This window comes from Muntiacus reevesi, chromosome 3, assembly GCF_963930625.1.
Source record: "Muntiacus reevesi chromosome 3, mMunRee1.1, whole genome shotgun sequence".
Classification (NCBI taxonomy): Eukaryota; Metazoa; Chordata; class Mammalia; order Artiodactyla; family Cervidae; genus Muntiacus; species Muntiacus reevesi.
The window spans coordinates 203,475,538-203,500,004 of NC_089251.1; the positions used below are offsets into that span (position 1 = coordinate 203,475,538).

The following is a 24,467-nucleotide window of genomic DNA, read 5'->3' on the forward strand; positions in this document are numbered from 1 at the left end:
CATCAGTGCCCGGCCGTGAACAGCGGGCGCTGCATCCTGACACCTGTGTGTGCGGGGCTGTGCCATCATGTCCAGCCACCCACAGAGAGAAGTTCACCTGGGGGGTGCAGTGGAGTCCAGGTGTGTGGCTCTACTCCCCATGATCCAGTTCACGCCAGCAGGGGGGTGTAGTCCTGTTCTGTTATTAAGGTGTTACATTCGTGAAGGTACAAGAAACATTTAGATACTACCAAAGGGAGCAGAACATGCAGCTGATGTCTCTCCCCTTTCCCATTTTACACCCTAGTTTTATTCCCTGGAGACAGTCATCTTTGACTGTCGAGGTTTTAGATTCTTCATCGTGGTCACTAATATGTCTCCACCTCTGTATACACTGTTTCATTCAAATCCATAGAGAGGAGGAAGTTGGTTCACCTGTACCACTCACTACATCCCCTTTGTCTTCCAACTTCCATTCTTTTAATTTTTATCTTTCTTTTCTATAATCGCTTGCATAATTTTGCTCTACTTAAGCTTTTATTTCTTGACCCATTAATATAAAGTAGTTTCTCCTGTTTATAGTCTGTTCTATAGTAGCAGTTAAGTTGTCCATGCTTTATCTACAGGTAGATTCTAAAAGTAAATCTATAAACAGTATTTGCAATAAGGACTAAGACTTGTGATGGGGTCAGAATAGTAATTTTCTGGACCATAATGGTTCTGTTTAAAGGAGAATATTTGAAGTATTACAGTCAAAAGCAATCTCTTCATTTATTCATTGACTCAGCAAATTCATAATGTTCTGGATGCATTAATGAAAAATGTGCTACCCTCATGGAGCTTAGAGTCTATTGGAGGAAACAGACAAAAACTAATCTAATAAATAAGTACAGTATGTGTAGACATATGTGCTATGAAAAAAACTAAACCCAGGAAAGGGTATGAGGAGAGCTGTAGGGTGGCAGGCAGCTGTGGTTTAAGTCTGTGTAAGCTTCACTGAGAAAGTGATGCTGGAGTTAAGACTTGAGGGATGGGGGTTCCAGGCAGAGGGGACTGCCAGTGTGAAGGCCCTCGCAGAAGCGGGCCTAGAGTGTAGTGTGGAGGGGGCTGGGGCCGTGGGGAGGGGGCAGCAGCAGACGGAAGTGCAGAGAGGTCTTGGGACAGATCAGGTAGCGCCTTGTAGGTCAGGTTAAGGACTTGGGGTTTACTCTGCGTCAGGTGGGAAATCCATGGAGGGGGGCGTTGAGCAGGGGAAGAACACAGTATGTTCTGTGTTTAAGAAGAAGCCCTCATCTGAATACTGAATTAAAGGAGTGAAGGTGCAATCAGGGAGATTCTTTAGCGTGTTACAGTAATCCTCCCCTGGACCAGTAGTGGTGGCATTCTGGATCTGTTTGAAAGGTAGAACCAGCAGGATCTCATGGCATACTGGATTTAGTGTGTGAGTAAGAGGAGCGTGGAGGATGACTGTGAAGTATTTGGCTCGAGGGAGTGGAGGTGATCTCTGCAAGTCATTGAGAATCAAGCACTCTGCATTTTGCTTCCTGTTTACAAAGCTTTTTTTCCCCTTTGCGTTTCTGATTGCCTTTTTTTCTTGTTGACAAAGAAGCATGTACTTTCACCTGTAGCTGAGATCAGCCAGCTTCTTAATCAGTCTGTTGACTAACATGAATTCTCTGCCTTCTCAAGTACACTCTTAGTTGAAGCCTCTTTCTGTTCCAGTTTGAGCTGATTGCCTCTTACACATGTGGCCCCTCTGATGTTCTGGGATTTCTTTCTTTTGCATTCTTTGTGGGCTAGGATTCTCAATCTGTATTTCTGAAATCTAAAAAGCAGTGAAAATGTTGGTGGTTTTTTTTTTTCTTTCTTTCAAGTGTAGATGTAAAACTTTAATTGGAAGTAAAACATGACCTGACTGACTTAAGGTTATTTATAGTCTTTATTGATCCCACTGTGAATATTCATAAGTTTTCCTACAGAAATACTCATTTCTTTGATGATAGGGTGCTGCTGTGGATTTCAGTGGGTCTTACATAATACATAGTATATACCCCTTAATCTACTAAGGTGCAACATCTAAAGAATTGTGAGTTCTGAAGTGAAACTGCCCCCACAGGGTTTGGTTAAGGAGTTGAGGGGGTATTATTTTTCCTAGTAAGTACTTGATGTGAAAGCAAAGCTGGGGACAGGGTTTACTTGTAAAGACCCAGTAGACTCCTAGCAGATTCATCAGGCAGTTGAGTCTTTATTATCTGTAGGAGAAATGTCATAGCCACTGGGCACTGAATTATCCAGAAATCTTTTCTGTTTGGTTTTGGGATGTGTTCTGTGTTTGGGGTCCTCCCACGAAGTTTCTGGTTTGGTTCAGTTCAGTCACTCAGTTGTGTCCGACTCTTTGTGACCCCATGGACTGCAGCATGCCACGCCTCCCTGTTCATTACCAGCTCCCAGAGTTTGCTCAAACTCATGTCCATTGAGCCTGTGTTCTGTGTTTGAGGACCTCCCACGAAGTTTCTGGTTTGGTACAGCTCAGACTAATATTGCCGTGTGCTTGCATTGCCTCTGTGCATCTCAGCTGATGCGAGGGGGCAGCACCGTCTCTAAGGTACACACTTGCCTCATAGGGCGTGCTTATCTTCCATTTGTGCTCCACTGAGGCACAGATGGGCCTTCACTTGTGGATGGGCCTCCACTGGGGTCTCATCGTCTTTCTTGACCCTTCTTTCATATGGGTTCCCTGAGCTTGCCCTCTGCACCCCCAGTTTGTCCTAAAATCCTATCACCACAGAGTGCTATGTTCCAAGGTCCATAAATAAGATTTTAGGCTTATAACCGAGTTCATTTCTATAACACACATCAACACACATTTATTAGGCACCTGTGTACAGAGCCTGTGCACTTTATTATTTAACCTTCATAGCAACCCCTGAATAGGCAGGACAGAGATTATCCCTCATTTTATGATAGTAGTGTTGGACCAGAGGGACTGGGTAGCTCGCCAAAAGTACCAGAGTGAGTGATGGAGCTTGGAATTTAGACCCTGGTTTAACGCACTCTCTTCCAAACTGTTTGCAGTGGAGGAGGAGACAGTGCATTGAGCTCTTAGAAAACTAAAGGAACCACACTTACCTCCAGTAATGAAAAGTGTGTGTGTTCAAAGCATAGACTGGGAAACCTGTCTGGTGACCTCCGCAATTGTCATTTTCCCTGATTTTCAGAAAGTCAGAGGATCCACTCTGAGCTCCAGGGAAAAGCCCAATGGAGACTGGTAGGTTTCTGCAGGAAGTCTTCCTGACTTTTGCCCCCAGGCCGGCCTGTTTCTCCCGCATCCCCACCCCTTTGCAGTAACAGTGCCTTCCTCTTCTACACGTTGCTGACGCTGCAGGCTTGGTTGTCATTCCTGGGAGGCAGGTTTAACAGGGTTGTAAACTGCAAGATGACCCTGGGCGTCCTTCCCTCAGGGCCTTTATGAACTGGGAGAGTGGGCCATCTCTGAGGAGTCGCCAGGGAGAACCTTGCCTGAAGGTGGAGGGCTGGCTGGATGATGTTGGTGTACCAGCCTCTAATTTTTAAGCTGAATGGTTATGTGCTATCAGTAACCCTCCCTGCAAAGAACCACAAATCTGTAGGGAGGAACCACTAGAGGGAGCCCTCCTCCTGCCAAACCAAAACGTGACTTGGCTAGGTGGTTCCGGAGTGAGTGAACTCTTAGGCCTGCCTGAGCAAGGACTGGAAGCCAGAGTGTGACCATCTTCACTTGCTAAGCTTGGAATCTGGGGAGCAGAGCCAATTAAGCACCCATTTCTTCCTCTCACAAATTTCAGAGAAATTAAGGAACAAGACATGGGAGTCTTACGGACATTAAATTGAAAAGTAAAACTTATCAGAGAGAGAGCTTTAGATAATGTTGCCAAATGGGTGTGTCAGTCTTTTCTACCAAACTGTCCCATTCAGACCCCAGGAGGAGCTGGGCAACCACAGGCTTCCCTTCTGGGACAGAGAAGACACTTGTGTCCTGAGGACGGGCTACTCAGAAGGGAGGGCCCACAGGGGCTCTGGGAGTCAGGTGGCACTTTGCTTCCACGCCTCAGGTCTTTTGGACGAATCACAGCCCGCTTCTGTTTGCAGTGAACGCGTCCTCCCGCATCCTCCCCTCCGGAAGGTGGGTGTCCTGCCTTCTCTGAGTGTGTGCAAAAGGGAGCAGACTTCTCTCCACATGTTTTTCTCTTAACATACTGGACTTGATGTTATGATTGTGACTGTTTCCACTCAGCAGTTTTAAGCTTGGTCCCGCCCTGTGAAGCTACTGTAGATATAAACATGGTTGTGTAGTGTGTTCTCTGGGGAGCCTTCTCTGGGAGGCATTTGGCTTCTGTTCCACGGTTACTTATTTCCTACCAAGAGCGAGGGCATGAAACATAATAAGGGAAACTTAAGTTAGATATTTTCTCATATCCAGGCCTGAGTTAGGTGTTGGTCTTATGGGTGTCTGTCTCCTGGAAAGGGTTGTGGAACTGCAGAAAGACAAAAGTGTACAAGATTTCTTTTACAAGAGATACTTTTTCGGTAGATAGACCCAAAACTTGCTGTATTTGAAGCCTCTAGTAAGAACCTGCTGACCTTGTAACCATTACCTTTATCTGTTAGAAAATAGTCTGATACTTTTAGATGAGGCCACTCTGGCTGAAATTTTTTAATGTCTTAGATGGGGATATAACCTAGACTGTCCATGTAGGCTGATCCAGGAGCCCCCATTTCTCCATATGACCCCACAAGGCCACAGCTTGGACTATTTCTCGGAGTTCCTAGGCTACGCACCATGACTTTGTGGGTTAGCAAGCCCACTGAAAACCTCTGTTCTCTCTCCTCTTGAATCTGATCCAACTAAGATATAAGAAATAGAAACCAGACAATCGGAGATCAAATAGCAGCTGATCACAGATTTAAATCTGTAGTGAAATGAACTTGCACACAAGTCCTTCCTTCACTCCTGCCATAAAACTGTCCCACCCGGGCCAGGGCTCAGCTGGGCATCCAGTTGGGGGTGGGTGCTTACCTCCCGACTGAGGTCAGTTACGCTCTGGGCCTCAGAGAGCCTGCCTCCTGCTCTCCTCCAGCCACCTCAGGGGAGGACCAGGCAAGGTGGAGGAGAGAGATCATGTTCCTTGTAAGAAGCTGAAAACTCATCTCTGGAAAAAGAGTGGTTCCTCCAAATCTAGGATTAATTTTAGAGCAGCAAAATTAAAGGCTATTATTTATTTCAACAATATTTCTTAACAGAGTAGAAACTTCAGTTTTTGGGGTTTTTTCCCCACACAAGCCTGAGATCTCATGTTTTGTCTTAGTATTCTGGGCGCCTGGCACAAAGTCTGGTAATTAATTTGTCGCGCGGATGATTTTTCAACTTCCCTGGTAGCTCAGACAGTAAAGAATCCGCCTGCAATGCATGAGACCCAAGTTCGACCCCTGGGTTAGGAAGATCCCTTGGAGAAGTGAATGGCAACCCACTCCAGTGTTCTTGTCTGGAGGATCCCATGGACAGAGGAGCCTGGTGGGCTGCAGTCTGTGGGGTCACGAAAGAGTCAGACATGACTGAGCAACTAAGCATGCGCAAATGATATTTAGAACATTTTTAGAAAATGTTTAACCTAGTGGTTTCCAGACTTTTGGGAAAAGAAAGACAGCACAGTGAAATGTAGAACATGCAGCACTAATAACTTTTTATTTTACCATGTGAGGATGTTTAAAAAAAAATAGCTACTACCTCAGACACCGCCATAACTTCGTGAAGAAACAAAATATTTTCTTACCAAAAGTAGGACACACATGATCTTGGAATTAAGGGTGAATGCAGTTTTCCTTACGTGGCCTTACATGCACACAGGTCTAAGTTGTGCCTGTTTTTCTCACTTTGCTGTCGGCCAGGAGAAGGGCGGTCCTGGTCTGGGACTGGGAAGCCCCGGACCCCTCTGGACGCGGCCCGGACGGTAGGGATGTCTGAAGGGCCACGTGGTGTGTGCTCACTCTCGGCTTCTTGTTTCCTCCGAGCAGAGCTCTGTCAGAAAAAATCGTCTCCGTCCTGCCAAGAATGAAATGTCCACACCAGCTGGAGCCCCACCAGATCCAGGGGATGGACTTCATTCACATATTTCCTGTTGTCCAGGTGAGCGCGTCTGAGGGGTTTCTTGTCCTCTGAGCTTCAGCATTCCTGTAACGGGTCTGGCTCCTGGGCTCTCAGGCCTGGATCCTGGATCTCATGGCCGTGGCGTGGCTTTGGTGGCCACAGAACGTGCGTGCACTCCCCAGTGTTATCCTTGGAATGTTGCCAGTGTTCAGCCTGCCTTCATTCCCCTCAGTCACCTGTTCTGATCTTTGAATGTTTCCCTCAAGTAGCTTTTCCTTGTCCTTCTGGGAGGCCCCCATGCTCGGTTCCCTTCAGTCCCTCCAGCCTCAGTTTATTCTTTGCTTTTCTTTGTTCTCTATGTTCCAGCCCCTCTGGCTGTCTGTCTGTCCAGTTTCCTCCCACATACTGTACTTCTCTCCTGTCACAGGGCCTTTCTCTCAGCCTGGGAAGCTCTTCCCTTCTCTCCTTTCCTTCATCCTTCAGCTCTCAGGTCACAGGTCTCCTCAAGAAAGCTCCCCGACCCCCAGATCTGGAGTAGGTTCTTTGGCTATATTCTCTATCCAGCATATTCCCTGCCTTCACAGGGATCTTCCTTACCATGTTTGTGACCACGTGCACCAAAGTGTCTGGTTGTTTATCCATCTCTCATGGGCAGGTGTCAGGGCCATCCTGCTCAGCCCTGGGTCTCTGGCGCCTCACGGAATGTCTGGCACTTTGCAGGCGTTCAGTCCTTATTTGAGGACTGCATTTCTGACAGGAGACTTATCTCTACGCCGGCTCTTTTCTGAGGCCCCGTGATGAAGTGGCTCATGCCAGCAGTCCCTGTATTCTGTGTGGTTTTTGTGCTCAGCCTTTCCTCCGGGTACCACGGAGAGAGGAGGCGGGAAAGGACTCACTTGGTTGCCTGCTCTATGGACAGGACGTAGCCTCAGATTCTAATAGAGTTCTTTGAAGCATCTGTTGTAATCCCAGTCTTACATTTGAGAAAAATGCGACTCATAGAGGTTAATCAGTTTGCTTAAGGGCAGAGAACTAGTGAGTGGAGAGGCAGATTCCTCTAAATTTTTCCTTGTCTTTAAGCCTGAACTCTCCCCCTCCACCACCTTGCAGCCACCCAGAGGAAAGCCACACAGCCCCTGTTGGAGAAGTTCAGTGATTCTGTGAAGGTTATGTAGTGTAGCGGTTAAGAGCCTGGACTCTGCAGACGTTCTGGGTTCACATCTTGACTCTACCACTTTCCAGCTGTCTGATCTTGGGCAGATGTCTTAACTTCTTACCTGTTAAGTGGAAAATCATAATAGCACCTACCTGATGGAATGAAAGTTGAACAAGTTAATGTGGGTAAAGCACGTGGCTGAAGGGATAGCAGGTTTCAGTAAGTGCTTTCTCTTAAGTGTTACGTAGTTGTTTCTGTGGTAGTTACTACTGGGAATCTTCCCCTGAACTGATTTGTAAATGAAATTTGTACATTTGAGGCTAGTACTTTAGCTCAGGATTTGACATGTATGTTCATTAGAGGATGGTACATCCTTTTGTGAAAATATGAAGTAGGAACCCTGTGGAAATTCTTACAGAAACCTCTAACGGTATCATATTGGGAAGTTGTTGGCTTTTCTGCCTCAACCTGGATCTCCTGTGACTAGACTTTACTCAACCCTGTGCTAGGACTTGGAGGACCAAATGAGAATCCACATGTGAGAAGGGTGTGAAGGTGATTTTCTACAGTTGGTTTGGGTATCCCAAGTATCTGATGGTCTGTGTTCGGAATGGAATGCCTGAGGGCTACCTGTCTGGATGTGAGAGCCTCAGCTAATGGTTACCAGCCATTAGCTGGTAATGAGTCAGCCTCCTGAGATGTCCAGGGTCCTTGCTGGGGTGTGGGTGAGGGGCTGAGTAGCCCCAAATGTCATCTGATCCTCGGCCCCTGCACCCCTGGATTTTAGGCAGTGCCTGCAGTTACTGTTTGGAGTTGGGGTGGAGTGGGGTGATAGAAGCAGATGGAGGGTTCTAGCAACAAAAGAGTGCTCCTAGAGGTACTGGTGGCCACTGCTTTTGCGGGCAGCTGCTTCCTGGCATGTCCTTTTCTTGAGTTGCCTGCCGTTCTGAGCAGGAGCCCTGTGCTGCGTGCAGCTGAGCCCTCTGGGGCAGCACAACAACTGTATAGAAACCGCCCCTGAGATGCTGTAGCTCCCTGAAGAGGGCATGGCACCCCTCCACAAAGGTCTCCAGTGATAACGGGAACGCGCACAGAGCCAGGAGGGGAAGGAGAGGCTGTCTTTGTACTCTGCACGCTCACACTCAGAGGGCCTGGGCCTTCCACAGGGTGTGGGTGTGTGCAGGTGTGTGTGGAGCTGTAGGTCAGCAGACGTGAAGAGCGGCTCCTTGCACATGTCCGCTCTGTGGATCTGGGAAACAATGCGTGAAGCCCAGACGTGCCATGGCCTAGCGGTGGACCCTCTGGGTTGTGGCCAGCAGCTGCTGGCTGTGGATCACTGGATGGATTGATGTCATCTCTCTGAGCATCCAGTTCTGTGAAACGCGGTCAGTGCCATTACCTTACAGTGTTCTATGAATGCTAAGTGCTAAGCTACCCCTGAGGTCTGAGGCCTGTCCTTGGCGCACCTGGTCTCAAATCTGAATGTCCGCGGGATTCTTTCACCTATCGGACGAGGGTTCCGCTAGGTATTCTCACTGGTTCCCTTTCCTTCCTGTGGTCTGTGGCACAAGCAGCACACGATGGAGAGAGTTCTGTTAAGGTCTGCCGTTAGACGCAGGAGGCTTCGGGGAGCAGCTGTGGTTGTGGCGGGCTCCAGTATTTACAGAGACATCTGCTACTTCTGTTTCATGTGCTCCCGCAGTCGCTCTGTGAGGTGAAAAGAAGTGATACTCTGCCCCCCACTTTAGCAGAGAAGGAAACTGAGGCCTGGGCACCTGGAGCAAGGCTCCAAGGTTCCCCTGAGGCTGTCGGCTGCAGTCCCCTGATCTCAGCATCCAGATGACCAGCGGCTGTCTTCCTTGCAGGGCAGTGTGTATTGATGGTCGCTTGAAACCTGGTTAGTTCGTGTTCTGTGATTCAGGTTCAGGACCTGTGCCATCTCTGAGTTGGTCTTTACCCTTTATTTCACCGTGTTTCATCCCCATCAGCTCACATTTCTGCACTTTCTTCCCCAGTGGCTAGTGAAGCGAGCCATAGAAACAAAAGAAGAGATGGGTGACTACATCCGCTCCTACTCCATATCCCAGTTCCAGAAAACCTACAGTCTGCCTGAGGTCAGTGTTCTGCTGTTTTCTTGTCGAGCTGAGAACCTGAGCACACAGTTAGGGACTCCCCGGAAGAAGCAGAGTAAGCTCAGGCTCCCCTGTGCTCCTCCCCAACTGTATGGCTTCTCTGCACCCACCTGGTCAGCACTGAACCTGGACCTCCTGGTTCATTTGAATTGCCCTCTTTGAATGGGCACTGAATGCCAAGCTCTATAATTTTGTCCTTTTCTCTCAATTTTGGTACTTGACCCAGACCTTTTATTAAATTACAAGAACATGAGCATGCTGCTGCTGCTGCTAAGTCGCCTCAGTCGTGTCCAACTCTGTGCGACCCCGTAGACGGCAGCCCACCAGGCTCCTCCATCCCTGGGATTCTCCAGGCAAGAACACTGGAGTGGGTTGCCATTTCCTTCTCCAATGCACGAAACTGCAAAGTGAAAGTGAAGTCGCTCAGTCGTGTCCAACTCTTTGCAACCCCATGGACTGCAGCCTACCAGGCTCCTCCATCCATGGGATTCTCCAGGCAAGAGTACTGGAGTGGGGTGCCATTGCCTTCTCCGGAACATGAGCATATTTCTGTATAATTGTATGAAGCTTTTCAAGAGACCATCTGCTTAGGATGACACACCTATAGTAGCAGTTGAGTAATAATCACAGCAACAGTAACTGCCGATTGCTGTCAGATACCTGCTATATTCCAGTCCCAGCGCACTGCATGCCTTCTGCTTCTTGATCCTCATGGTCGCTCCCTGGTTTCCAAGTGGAGAAGCTGAGGCTTGGAGGTGAGGTAACTTGCTAAGGTCTCAGAGCTCAGAGGACTTGAACTGAGGACACTTGTCTTCGCCTCTGCACTCTGCGGTCCCCTTTTATACCAACTGTAGGGGTCTGCTTTGGAGCCCTTGACAGAGGCCCTCACTTTCCTCATGCTCAGTGTATTCCAGTTTTTTAGAAAATGGAGCCTTTTTCAGACAAAGCTGTGATGAGAAGTCAGTTTATGGGGCAGATTGCTGAGCAGTCTAATTGAGTTTCAGTCTTTACGCAGGATTTGTTTCATCCCTGTGTATTCTTGTCTTGCAGGATGACGACTTCATCAAGAGGAAAGAGAAGGCCATCAGGACAGTGGTTGACCTCTCTGTGAGTTCCCTGCCCGAGCTCTCCTGTCAGTGGAGATCATAGGGTCATAGCTTCCAGGTAGCCCTTTGATTTAAACCGCAGAAGCCTCTGCGCCCCGCACCCCACCCCCCCATTCCCGGAGGTTTCTGTCTGTGGGGATTGCCCAGCAGCTGACCTCAAGTGAGTGTGTGAGGGAGGCCCTGCCTGCCGGGCGCATGCCCAGTCTCTAATGCCAGCGTTCGGGGTAGACCGTGCCTGCCGGGCGCGCATGCCCGGCCTCTAATGCCAGCGTTCGGGGTAGACCGTGCCTGCCGGCGCGCATGCCCGGTCTCTAATGCCAGCGTTCGGGGTAGACCGTGCCTGCCGGGTGCGCATGCCCACTCTCTAATGCCCGCGTTCGGGGTAGACCGTGCCTGCCGGGTGCGCATGCCCACTCTCTAATGCCCGCGTTCGGGGTAGACCCTGCCACACCCACTGCCCTGTGTTTTCCTTAGTTCCAGTTTTCCAGACTCAGAGCCCTTCCTCATTTGTGCCAGTGCTGACCATAAACATCAAACTTCCCATAGCTCCAGAGAGCGAAGGACGAACTGAAAGTGATACCGAGGTTGTCACTGCCTTGGTGGCTTTGGAGCGGCAGCTGCTGAGCTCTGTGTGGGAAGCCCCGAGGTGACCTTTGTCCGTGTGTGCGCATCAGCCGCAGGGTCTGGACCCACAGGCGCAGTGACCCCGCGCAAGGGCCAGAGTGGGGCTCCCGGCCTTCTCTAAGCACTCAGGGCGAGAGCCCAGCAGAACCTAGTCGGTGCCACCCACTCCTCACCCCCCAGCCTTCCTGCATGAAAATGCAGCCTCAGTGCCTAGGTCTAAGTGCTCTTTCTTTAGAAATTAGTGTATTATTTTGCCCTCTTTTTTTTTTTTTTACCTTTGAGAATAAATGTGTACTCTCCCCAGGCGATTACTCTGAAAAGAGTAACAATAGCTTGATGATGAAAGACATGAAATGCTCATTTAAAAGTCTTATCAACTTATGGTTATAATTTGTATTTTCCACAGTTCCATTTGGGAAATGTGAGGTATGGAAAACCTTGAAGTTACATTCTGAAGCTGGATGTGGTTTTCAGATTTGGTGGCAGTATTAATAATAATACACGATAGAACAGTAGAGTAATTTTTTTTTCCTGGTTGTGAAATAGATGTTCAGTTTAGAACATCTTTAAAGTTTTCTTTGAAAAAGTTGATCAATCAGAGGAAAAAAGGTCAACCTTAATCTAACAATATAGAAACAGCCACTTTTGGACATATTTCTTCTGTGTTTTTAATGTGTACTTTTATAGTGAATTAGAATTATACTTTGAATATAAATTAATAATTTTTTCCCTACTCACCGGTAGAGCAATGTGTGCTGTTAAAGATTTCTCCTGATAGCATTTTCATGACAAATAATAACCAGTTGCTTGGGTGTGCTTATTGCTTTCCCTTGTTTTAAGTGATGCTTCATTTCTGGAAAGAACTGAGAATTAGATGACAGTGTTACCTCAGATACGGGGAGCTGGGGAGTCAGGAGCAGGAGAGGACGGGAGATTCTCTTTTCCCCATGAACTCTGTCCTATTTGAGTTTTATACTAAATCTCTTATCACCTATTCAAAAACAGTGACGTGAAAAATTTGTTGTTTAGTTGCTAAGTCGTGTCTGACTCTTTGCAACCCTGTGGATTGTAGCCCACCAGGCTCCTCTGTCCGTCAGATTTTCCAGACAAGAATACTGGCGTGGGTTGCCATTTCTTTCTCCAGGGAATCTTCCTGACCCAGGGATCAAATCCACATCTCCTGCATTTGCGAGCAGATTCTTTACCACTGAACCATCAGGGAATCCCAAAAGTTAAAAAAAAACAAAAACAAAAAAACAGTTAATGTTTATTGAATATCTTCATGTTTAAATCTCACTTGGTGCCCTGAAGAGAGAGTGAGAAACATCACATTCTTTGACTGTGTCACAAAGAATACAAAGGCCAGTGTAGCTGTTGATTATCCTATCAATGAAGCTGGGCCTGATGTCCCTTTACCTATTAAACATTTCAGTCCTCTAGAGATATATTATTTCCTCTTTTCCTTTGTAATGGAATTTTTAAAGAAAATTGTCTTCTGCTTAGCAATGTGATTTAAATTCTTAAAGGAATTTAAGGAGATAATGACAAATATGTAGTGTCCAAACGTTGTTCTAAGCATTTGTATATAACTTATCTAGTCTTCACAACAACCCTATGAAGTAATAATATTTTTTTTTTTGGCAGTTGAGGAAACTAAGGCACAGTTTGGTTATGTAGGTTTCCCAAGGTCACACTGGTGATGACAGAGCCAGGATGCAATAAAATGCTAGATAAAATGCTGTTGGCAGCTCTTTAGAAAATAATATCAAGATACAGGAAAATGGAGAAAAAATTGGAGGCTTTCTTTGATTAATAGTTCAAATCGCTTAGTTCATGTCCTTTTTTAAATGTGTGAACTTACTCCTCAGTTGACTGTCAATACATTTACTGTTGTTCAGTTCAGTTCAGTTGCTCAGTCATGTCCAACTCTTTGCACCTCCATGGACTGCAGCATGCCAGGCTTCTCTGTCCATCACCAACTCCTGGAGCTTATTCAAACTCGTGTCCATTGAGTCGGTGATGCCATCCAACCATCTCATCCTCTGTTGTCCCCTTCTCCTCCTGCCTTCAATGTTTCCCAGCATCAGGGTCTTTTCAAATGAGTCAGTTCTTCACATCAGGTGGCCAAAGTATTGGAGCTTCAGCATCAGTTCTTCCAAAGAACATTCAGGACTGATCTCCTTTAGGATGGACTGGTTGGATCTCCTTGCAGCCCAAGGGACTCTCAAGAGTCTCCTTCAGCACCGCAGGTCAGAAGCATCAGTTCTTCAGTGCTCAACTTTCAACGTCTCTACACGACTACTGGGAAAACCACAGCTTTGACTAGACGGACTTTGTTGGCAAAGTAATGTCTCTGCTTTTTAATATGCTGTCTAGGTTGGTCATAGCTTTTCTTCCAGGAAGCAAGTGTCTTAATTTTATGGCTACAGTCACCATCTGCAGTGATTTTGGAGCCCCCAAAAATAAAGTCTGTCACTGTTTCCATTGTTTTCCTATCTATTTGCCATGACGTGATGGGACTGGATGCGGTGATCTTAGTTTTCTGAATGTTGAGTTTTAAGCCAACTTTTTCACTCACCTCTTTCACTTTCATCAAGAGGCTCTTTAATTCTTGGCTTTCTGCCATAAGTATGGTGTCATCTGCATATCTGAGGTTATTGATATTTCTTCCGGCAGTCTTGATTCCAGCTTGTGCTTCCTCCAGCCAAGCGTTTCTCATGATTTACTCTGCATATAAGTTAAACAAGCAAGGTGATAATATACTGCCTTGGCATACTCCTTTCCCGATTTGGAACCAGTCAGTTGTTCGTTGTCCAGTTCTAATTGTTGCTTCTTCACCTGCATGCGGATTTCTCAGGAGGCAGGTAAGGTGATCTGGTATTCCCATCTCTTTAAGAATTATCCACAGTTTGTTGTGATCCACACAGTCAAAGATTTTGGTGTAGTCAATAAAGCAGAAGTAGATGGTTTTTCTGGAAGTCTCTTGCTTTTTCAGTGATCCAACAGATGTTGGCAATTTGATCTCAGGATCCTCTGCCTTTTCTAAATCAAACTTGAACATCTTCAGGTTCTCAGTTCATGTACTATTGAAGCCTAGCTTGGAGAATTTTGAGCATTACTTTGCTAGTGTGTGAGATGAGTGCAATTGGGCGGTAGTTTGAGCATTCTTTGGGATTGCCTTTCTTTGGGATTGGAATGAAAACTGACCTGTTCCAGTCCTGTGGCCACTGCTGAGTTTTCCAAATTTGCTGGCATGTTGAGTGCAGCATCTGCACAGCATCATCTTTTAGGATTTGAAATAGCTCAACTGGAATTCCATCACCTCCTCTAGTTATGTTCATAGTGATGCTTCCTAAGACCCACTTGACTTTGCATTCCAGGATGTCTGGCTCTAGGTGAGTGATCACACCATCATGGTTATCTGGGTCATGAAGATCTTTTTTGTGTAGTTCTTCTGTGTATTCTTGCCACTTCTTCTTAATATCTTCTGTTTCTGTTAGGTCCATACCATTTCTGTCCTTTATTGTGCCCATCTTTTCATGAGATGTTCCCTTGGTATCTCTAATTTTCTTGAAGAGATCTCTAGTCTTTCCCATTCTATTTGTTTCCTCTGTTTCTTTGCACTGATCACTGAGGAAGGCTTTCTTATCTCTCCTTGCTATTCTTTGGAACTCTGCATTCAAATGGGTATATCTTTCCTTTTCTCCTTTGCCTTTCACTTCTCTTGTTTTCAAAGATATTTGCAAGGCCTCCTCAGAGAACCATTTTGTGTTTTTGCATTTCTTTTTCTTGATCCCTGCCTCCTGTACAATGTCATGAACCTCTCTCCATAGTTCTTAAGGCACTCTGTCTATCAGATCTAATCCCTTGAATCTATTTGTCATGTCCCCTGTATAATCGTAAGGGATATGGTTTAGGTCATACCTGAATGGTCTAGTGGTTTTCCCTACTTCAATTTAAGTCTGAATTTGGCAATAAGGAGTTCATGATCTGAGCCACAGTCAGCTCCTGGTCTTGTTTTTGCTGACTGTATAGAGCTTCTCCATCTTTGGCTGCAAGGAATATAATCAATCTGATTTCTGTATTGACCATCTGGTGATACATTAATGTTGTAATGATAAAGAATTTTTATGGATGGCCAGAGGTGGCCTTTGGGTTTTATTTTCTTCTTTATCTGCTGAAAGTACTTCTTATTTCCAGATGCTGCCTTCTTAGGTTTCTTGGCTGAACCCTGTGGCCATTAATTTCCTTCTTGCTAACCCACCAGCTCTGCACACACTTTCTTGCAGCCTTAGAGTGAGAGTCCCAGGAACTTGTCAGAGAGTCAAGTGTACATCTCTGTTATCTTCTTGTGACCCCTGTAAGGCATAGAACAGTTTGCTGGGTTTTGTTTCCAGTCACTCTCCTCACAGAGAGTCCCTCCCCTTGTAAAAGGTATGAGTGTGAATTGTGAAAGTTGCTCAGTCGTGTCCACCTCTTGGCGATCCCATGGACTGTAGCCTGCCAGTCTCCTCTGTCCGTGGGATTCTCCAGGCAAGAATATTAGAGTGGGTTACCATGCCTTTCTCCAGGGGATCTTCCCAACCCAGGGATGGAACCCAGGTGTCCTGCACTGCAGGCAGATTCTTTATCGTCTGAGCCACCAGGGAAGCAAGGAAAAGGAATGAAGTCTTTTCCTACATTACCAGGGTGTGGTTCTTTGCAAGTGTCAGGTTCTGAAGAATGTTTTCTTCTCCCCAGTTCTGCCCTCCACATGGCTCCTCAGTGTTTCTTATCGTCCGTTATAGGCCAGTCTATTCCGTAGAATCCCAAATTTAAATTCTGAATGGTAAATTAAGGATTAAAATTCAGTTTAACATATGGTGGCAGGTTTGTAGACCCAGCCTTCTATAAAATACGGATGCAGCTGCCGTATACTGATCGAATGCCTTCTGTGTGCTTGGCATGTGATTAGGTATTTTAAAAGCAATGTTTCATTTAGTTGTAATCAACACTCAAGGACTTACATGTTATTTTTTCATTTTATAAGCAGTTGAAACTGAGACGAGGTAGTAAAATCCCTGCACAGTTGCAGAACTGAGAAGAGGCAGCCAGATTTTGATTTTCCATCTGGGTCCTCAGACACGCAGGTGCTGGTGCTTCTCCAGTTTTCTCACTCTTCACTTGTGTCTGATTTCTCACGTATCCCTGACACTAACTCTGCAGTAATGCTCCTGACTGATTTCGGACCTTGGGACAGTAGTCATCAGGGTCCCGGAAACTCAAATGCATGCGCAGTGGCTGGGTGTGCTGCCCTTATGCGGGCATCCTCTCTGCCTGCCCCACTGAAGACCGTTTGTCCAGCTGGAGAATGGATGCCAAGTGGAGACTTGTGTTTTCTTTTTTCCCGTCTATTTACATGTTTCATTGTGCCTCAGCAAGCAGACTTTACTTTCTCTTGCTTAGATATAATAACATCCTTTCAAAAATAAATATTAAGCGTTTTAATTTTTTGGAAAACTTTTAGCTTATTCTTGTCTTCAGCCATCTTTGTAGGACTGTTCCAATTTTCTGCCTTTGTCCTTGGTTGTGTGGCTCATCTGTATTTTTTGGTGCATGATTTTTAATTTTACAAAAGGTAGTTTTTCTTATATACTAGTGCTGTAGTAACAATAAGGAAAAATTAGAACATGGAGAGAGTACAAAGACTAAATCACCCCTGATACCACCAGCCAGGGATAACCACTGACATTCCAAGTAGGAAATACAAGAGTTATGGATATTAATATAGAGAATTAGAGATTGCAAAAAAAAAATAGCATGATACTGTATACTCTGTTTCATTGTGTGCTTGTTTTGCTCAAAAATATAATCAAGGTTATATTTCCGTGCCAGTAAATAAAACCCCACAGCATTTTTAGTGGTTGAACATTACACATTGTGTGGTACTAATTTAACTAGCTTAGTTTATTTTTGGGGGTTTTGTTTTGTTCTTTGGTTTGGATTTTTTTTTTTTCCTTTGGCTATTAAGTAGGACATCCCCATAGCTAACTTTTTTTCTTTTATCTTTAATTATTTACTTGGGTTACATTTCCTTGAAGTGAAATTGGTTCAGAGGTTATGCCCCAGTCTGTAGGACCTCTTGCCAGATTGCCTCGCAGAAAGGCTGTTGTGTTAACTTTTAACTTCTGTGCTGAGCTCTTTTGTGTTGGCCTCATTTTTCTTCCTCCTGGGGATTAGTCCCAGTACTTCGGCTTCGCTTTGAAATGTATTCTTTTCTTGACTTCGCCATATCCCCCTTTTACAGAATAGCTGACTGGTTTGCAGAAGGCCTGCTTGATGGGAGGTGGCATTTTCAAAGGATGTAAAAAAATGAAGCTGTTGCGGCCCAGGACAGTCCTCCCCTCACCCCTCCCACGTCAGCAGCATCATCGTTCGTGTGCCTCACCTTCTGGGCTGTTTTACCGCTTACTGCCTCCTCTTCTGGCCCGTCAGCCTTCCATACTCATGGGGTCCCTGGGGCCTGTGCAGTGAGGTCTTCACTCCCTCTCAACCTTGAGTAAACAGCAGCAGTGAAAATTTATCCAGAGCCCCCAAAATATGTTTATTTACTGTTTGTTGAGCATTTTTTGGTAATGTTTAGAATTTTGTATGAGACCAGAGGGGACAGAATTAAAAAAAAAAAAAAGACTTCTTATCGGTCCCCTAAAGGACTCTATGTCATTTAAAACTCCACTGTGCTCTTCCATAGGAAACACCGTGAGGAGGGCCTTCCCACCCAGGACATAAAATGTACATGTGGCAACGTAAGAAAAAATATGTACTGGTGCATTTTATTGATAATAGCAAAAACACACATGTATATATATCTTAACCCTTAATGTGTGCCAGATACGTTAAATAGATAGATTGACTAATCCTTATGTCTCTCTCCATATACCTGTTTCACAGATGAAAAACCTCAGGGGTTAAAGTAATTTGCCCCAAACCAGGCAGATAGCAAAGGGGCAAGGATTAAGCCCTGTCTGTCTGACTCCATATGTTCATTCAGTAATAGTATTAATAACTAGGCATTCGCTGTGTGCCCAGCTGCATTCTGGAGTGTGGGGTGAAGGTAGGGACACTGCAGCGGGGATGCAGGGGGCTCTGGGGCTCATCAAGGGGAAAGATGTGATGGGTCAGGGCCCGAGCACCACAGGCTCTACTTAGGCGATGCTTGAACAGGCTTGCCTGCAGGCCGGGGAGGCCCTCACAGTGTGCAGCATCCCGAGGCCTAGGCACAGGGGCCACAGTTGAGAAGGGGAGGAAAGAAAGCGAGCGAGCCGGGGCAGGGGTGGGGGCAGGAAGCCCCTGGTGGGTTAGAGATATTTGAAGGGCAGCTGCAGCCTGGGGTTTTTATAGTCTCAGCTTTCTCCTGTCTGTGGTTCAGAAATGATGGGGCAGTTTTGCAGAGCATGCAGTGTGGACACGCTGTAAACGGCTAAAACTATATGTTCAGTGGGGCATCTTGTGAATAATTGGATGTGTAAAGAGTTGGAGGGTTTTGAGCAGTGGGTCTCAGCAGGCTGTGAAGAAATAAACCTAGGAGTCAATGTACAGAAGCCATCTTGGCTCAAGTATACAAAACAGCAGCCTCTTCCTTCCCCACCGAGTTAAGCTCTTTGGTACAGATAGAAGGGGGTCTGAATGGGGCTTACACTTGACCTCACGGAGCAGAACGCAGACCTGCACAGCGGGGATCTTATAAGAGAGAATAGCGAACGAACAAGATTAGGAGGTGTCTGGAGAAAACCTTCCTCTCCAGCTAACTTTCTACCCATAGACATGACTACCATCCGTCTATCTCACCATTCCACTCAATTCCCAGGGGCTTCGTTTTCGTGGTGGTGGTAGTGGTGGTTTTATTAATGCAAAAATGAAGACAAACCTCTTTGTCTCAGGATAATTTTTTCTTAGGGGATGTTTTAGGGCCCTGTGCTTGCTGGCGGGGACATCTGCGGAGCCCCTTTGGGTGGAAGGCAGTGTTTGTTCGGAGAAGGCAGTGGCACCCCACTCCAGGACTCTTGCCTGGAAAATCCCATGGGCAGAGGAGCCTGGTAGGCTGCAGTCCATGGGGTCGCTTAAGAGTCGGACACAACTGAGCGACTTCACTTTCACTTTTCACTTTCCTGCACTGGAGAAGGAAATGGCAACCCACTCCAGCGTTCTTGCCTGGAGAATCCCAGGGACGGGGGAGCTTGGTGGGCTGCTGTCTATGGGGTCGCACAGAGTCGGACACGACTCAAGCGACGCAGCAGCAGCAGTGTTTGTTCAGCGACTGGTGGGCAGAGGTATCTGTTAGAGTCAGGTTTGGGCTGGCAGCTGAGCTCTGGGAAAATGAGACGTGCTTCCTGCAGCGCCTGGTGTGGTCTGGCCCCCTGGAGCTCTGGAGGGCAGCGGCTGTCGGTGTCTGTCTTGCTGCCCACTGGCCATTTCATGAAGGGGCTGCCTGCCATAGCTGAGGGGCAATGACTGGGGCGTTGTTGCAGACACAGCTGTGGAACTGAACTCTTCCCACCCCTTTCCCACCATTTGGAATGTGACCAGAGGAGTGGCTCTGATGGGTGAACCTGACCTGTAGCCAGTCCTGCGAATCGGAGAGCTGGGCCGCTCACTGTACCCAGTCTCTGCCTTACAGAGGGGTCACATTAGCTTTTTAACCCCAGCCACACTCATGTTTCCTTTGACATATGCTGAGCAGATGATCAGAGCCCAGCATGAAGGGTGATCACAGTTGAGGTAGGACACATCATGCAGGTGCTTAAGAGTCTCAGTTCTGAAGTCATCTCCTCTCTTTTCATTATTTGTGTTTGTAACCATGGGCAAGCTGTTTAACCTCTGTGCCTGTCCCATCATCTGTATACATAAAACAAAGGTCACTGCCCTCATGGGTGAAGGTCAAGTGGGTAGCACATATGGAGCAGTATATGCCTGGCACATACCACACGTTCAATAAGTGATAACAGTTACTATTACTGCCAGTGTCAATGGCCAAAGAAAAATTGATTTTTGCCTACCTTTTGAAAACTGAGGTCATGTTTTTTAGAAAGCATAGTTAAAAAATAACCTCTGACTTTAAATTTCTGATAGAATTATGCTACCAACTCGTTATCTTTTCAGGGTTAAAAGAACACGAAGAATGAGAGACCAGGAGTCTCCTTCAAAATCTGTTCGTCCAGCCCTCATTGTGCAGATATGGAAAAAGGCCCATTGAGGGAAACTGCCTTTCCCAGGGCCATACAGCTTGTTAATGGCAGAGACAGGACTAGACATCAGCGTTCCTGACTCGTTTCTTTGAAGGGTGACTTAGTAACAGTTCTTCATACTTGGCCTGGGAACATTTAGGTCCTTTGCTTAAGCAAACCCTTGTAATGATCCATGTGGCCGCCTCACACTGTGTAGTCTTGTGAGAGGGCTCAGCTGAGGTGACTAGCGGCTGAGGCAAGTTAGTATAGTAGGGAACCTTGGGACTAGCAACTGGGTACCTGTTCTAGCAATCCTGGACAAATTATTTGTTCTCTGCTTCTTTAGTAGCAAGGTGGAGATAATAGCATCTGCCCTGCTTCTGCCCACAGTATAGTTATAAAATGCAAAAGGTGAGATGTGGTGAGGTGCTTTAAAGTATAAGGAATAATTGCACAAAGGCCAACATTGTCATTGTTTGGCTGAATAAAAGGTTGGTTTCAAGTGTGCTATTGTTTTGGAGTCAGTGCTTTTTTAGAAGAAGCCAGCTTCCTGTCTGGGTCGTTGACTCTATGAATGGTAACTAAGGAAGGTAGCAGTTAAGCTCAATTATATAGTGCCGCTGTAATAGTAGAGCTCCATGGAAGTTAAATCGTACACAGTAACTGATGTCATGCCAGTTTATTATGGTTTTCATTTCCCCATAAATCTGATTTGTTATTTATAGCTTCCTATTCATGTTCATGTAGGCACCAGCAGCAAACAGGAACACTTGTGGCAGCGAGTTAAAACAACCCTCCAGGATCATCCCAGAGCCTGTTTCATTTCTTTTTCACAGAATAGTTGAAATTGCAGATGTTACAGAAAGGATGTTTTTCTGTATGTTTGAAACTTTTCATAATAAGAAGTGAGATGATAATAAAGTTAAGCAGAATTATCAAGAGGGGAACCATTTTGATTAGTCTAAAAATGCCACGGTCTGGAGAAGCCGGACGGTGGTGCTTGTTCTGGAGATGTCCAGGTGGAGATTTCATGTATGTGTACGTGCCGAGGCGCTTCAGTCGTGCCCGACTCTTTGTGACCCCATGGACTGTGGCCCACCGGGCTCCTCTGTCCCTGGGATTTCCCAGACTAGAATACTGAAGTGGGTTGCCATTACCTTCCCCAGGGGATCTTCCCGACCCAGGGATCAAACCCGGGTCTCCCACATTGCAGGCAGAGTCTTTACCATCTGAGCCGCCGAGCAGACTCTGCCAGTGGGAAAGAAAAGATCCAAGCTGAGATACCTTTCACAAACAACTGCCTACTTGTACCTAGAGCCTTGAACAGATATTACTAAGGTATTATTTGATGCCAGTTGGCAGTCAAGAAGGACATATATTTGGGGTAGAATGGTAAACCAGGTCCTCTCAGGGTGATGACCTACATTAATTGAGCACCTTCTACATGCCATATACTTTGTTTAGGAAATATATATATGTGCAGTTTCAGTATGTGTCCTACACAAAATGGATCTATATTTATAACTAAGTAGTACTCTAATAATTTAAAAGTCATTGAAAGTTTATAATGCATTTTGTGTTTTATAAGATTTTTTTCTGAGGATAAACCTCAAATACTTTTGTAAAAATATATATATCTCTGAAGGGTTTATATCAGCATTCCTTTTTTGGTATTAGAGTTTAAGAATTTGAGATTTCTTATGCCATGAAAGAATTGTTTTTTTTAAGTATACTAGGTTAACATGTATATCAGTGATTGTTGCAGTTTATGTCTCTGGGTGGTAGAAAGGTCTGGATGTGTAGTGACTGTGAAAAATTTGTATTTCTTTCTGGAAAATTTTATTAAGGGATAAAAAAGATTTGAATAGAGATAAATCTTGCTTCTCAAGGCAAGATTCAGTATTATAGAGATGTTGGATCTTCCCAAAGTAATCTATAAATTTGGTGTGATTCTAATCCAAGCTCAACAGTTTTTCATAAGGAACTTGACAAGCTGATACTGCAATTCATTTGGAGGAGAAAATGTGTAAGAATGTCCAGGAAATTTGAAAAAGAACAATGGAGACAGGATACTCATTAAACAAGAGGCATTGCAGAGGATAATATTGGTACATGTTTTATGTATGTATGGTTGCCATTTTAAATCAAGGAAAGGATAGACTATTAAATTTATGATGTTGGGATTCTTAATTTTCCATTCAGAGAAAAATATATCTATACATACCAACTTTTCACTATACCAGAAGAAATTTTGAATAGATTAAAAGGTTAAATATAACCTATAAAAGTAACATATAAAACAATCCCTGAGTTAGGAGAAAAGATGATTGATGAATTTGACTGCTTGAAATATTAAAGCGTCACAGGATAGAAAAAGACCCAGCCGAGATAAAGCAAAGTTGACAACAATGGCTTGGGTGGAAGTATTTGCCACAACATTAAAAAAAGGGCAGACTCCTTGAAGGCAGCCGCCCCATGCCGGCTGTTTACCCGCAGTGTACGTCCACCACCCTGGGGAGGAAGGCCCGCCCCTGACAGGCCAGGCCCGCCTCTTCACCCTGGTAATGCTCCACCTCATCCACTTCTTAGGATGCTTACAAACCTCGTCGGAAATACAAACGCCAGCAGGGGGCAGAGGAGCTGCTGGATGAAGAGTCTCGGATCCACGCCACGCTTCTGGAATACGGCCGGTAATGAAGGGGACCCAGTCCATAAGTGTCTATTTGATAAAATTGTTGAAAAGAAAAACAAATTTAAATCACTTCATTGGGATGAACTTGGTTGGTTTTCACCTGGTCGAGTTTACAGTTTTGGGCCCAAGATTTCCAACACCGAGTACTTTTCCCTCCGGTGTTGAATGAGTCCAGTTTCTGGGGGTAGCTTCCCTGCTGGTGGAAGAGGCCTGATCTCTGAAGTTCCTCCCCCGCCCCAGCTCTGCCCTCCTCGGGGAGTCAGGGCGTGTGGGGGTGTTCACGGAGGCTTGGGTGGGCTGCCCTCCTTGCCCCTGCCATTTGTAAACATGTTCAGGGAAACTGCAGTTAAAGCAGCTTTACTTTGTGTTAGATACTAGTTTTGGCTTCCTGTGAAGAATTATCCTGACCAGAAAAATGAGGAATTTAGAAGTTGTTTTGTCACTTCTTAAAAATATCTCTAATTTAAAAAAAATTCTTGTGGCCTCAATTTTTCAGTTAGACACACAGAAGTGCCTCTCCTCGAATTTTTTTTTGCTTGACTCTGGGTATTAACCTTCCTTTATGTCCTGCATTTCCTACTCAGGGTCACTGATTCCTTGATGTGAGTATGTCTCCTGGTGCTTCCGCCCCTCTCATCTGAGTGGTTGCCGTGTGTTGCTCTGCTCATAACCCAGCCCTCACTGTGGGGCTGGGGCTAACAGCACTGCCGAGCGTCTCCTAGTGAGCATCTGTGGCTTCTGCCTCTAGGGTGCTGGAGAGAGCCAGAAGGAAATAAAGGTTTCATTGCCTTACTAATTCCATTTCTCAAACGGAATTGCAGTTGCCACTTTTTGTTTGTTTTTGAGAGAGTAATGCCGGCTCTTAAGAATGAAAGCTAGTCCGTTTCATTAAAAGGAAGTTGTTAGTTCTGGCCCTAATCTAGATGTGAGGGCTGCCCCATGCTCACCATTTGAGAACTCCTCTTCTGAATCACGCACCTCCAGACCAGCTCCATAATTTGCAGGGGCCAATATAAAATGAAAATGCAGGGTCCCATGTTAAGAGTTACGAGTGATGATTAATCATTAAGAATTTCATGACAGCAGCAACAACCAAGTGTGGGGTCCTTTGGGGTGTGGGGGCTTGTGCAACTGGACGCTGTGATGGGGGCTTTCTAGCCACCCCCCTGCTGCAAGAGGGCAGACAAGGCTGTGCTGGTCCATATGACCCAGAGCTGGAGAGACAGCCTCCGCGAGTCTCACACGTCCTAGAGCCAAAAAGGACTCAGGGAAATGTGTTTTTTGTTAGTTTGTGGTTCATACCTTCTTTTTTTCCAGTATCCAATATGTGTCTCAGTACTCACCTTAGTTCTTGGTGGGGTCATGCTGGCTCCTGATTTCTAAGCCTAGGGTGGCTGCTTGGTGAAGGCTTTCTTTTGTTTCTTTTTTAGGAGATGGGGTTATTTTGCTTT

The 24,467-nt window shown here is 45.7% G+C and overlaps 1 protein-coding gene across 2 annotated transcripts in view; it reads left to right on the forward strand.

Annotated features, from left to right (window-relative positions):
* The window catches only part of CCDC93 (coiled-coil domain containing 93), a 104,798-nt gene that overhangs the window by 7,347 nt on the left and 72,984 nt on the right, over positions 1-24,467 (forward strand). For both annotated transcript variants that reach the window (XM_065931407.1, XM_065931408.1), the window contains exons 4-7: positions 6,031-6,142; positions 9,275-9,373; positions 10,442-10,498; positions 22,914-23,014. In XM_065931407.1, the coding sequence (XP_065787479.1) occupies positions 6,031-6,142; positions 9,275-9,373; positions 10,442-10,498; positions 22,914-23,014 (369 nt within the window). The remainder of the gene's footprint in view (positions 1-6,030; positions 6,143-9,274; positions 9,374-10,441; positions 10,499-22,913; positions 23,015-24,467) is intronic.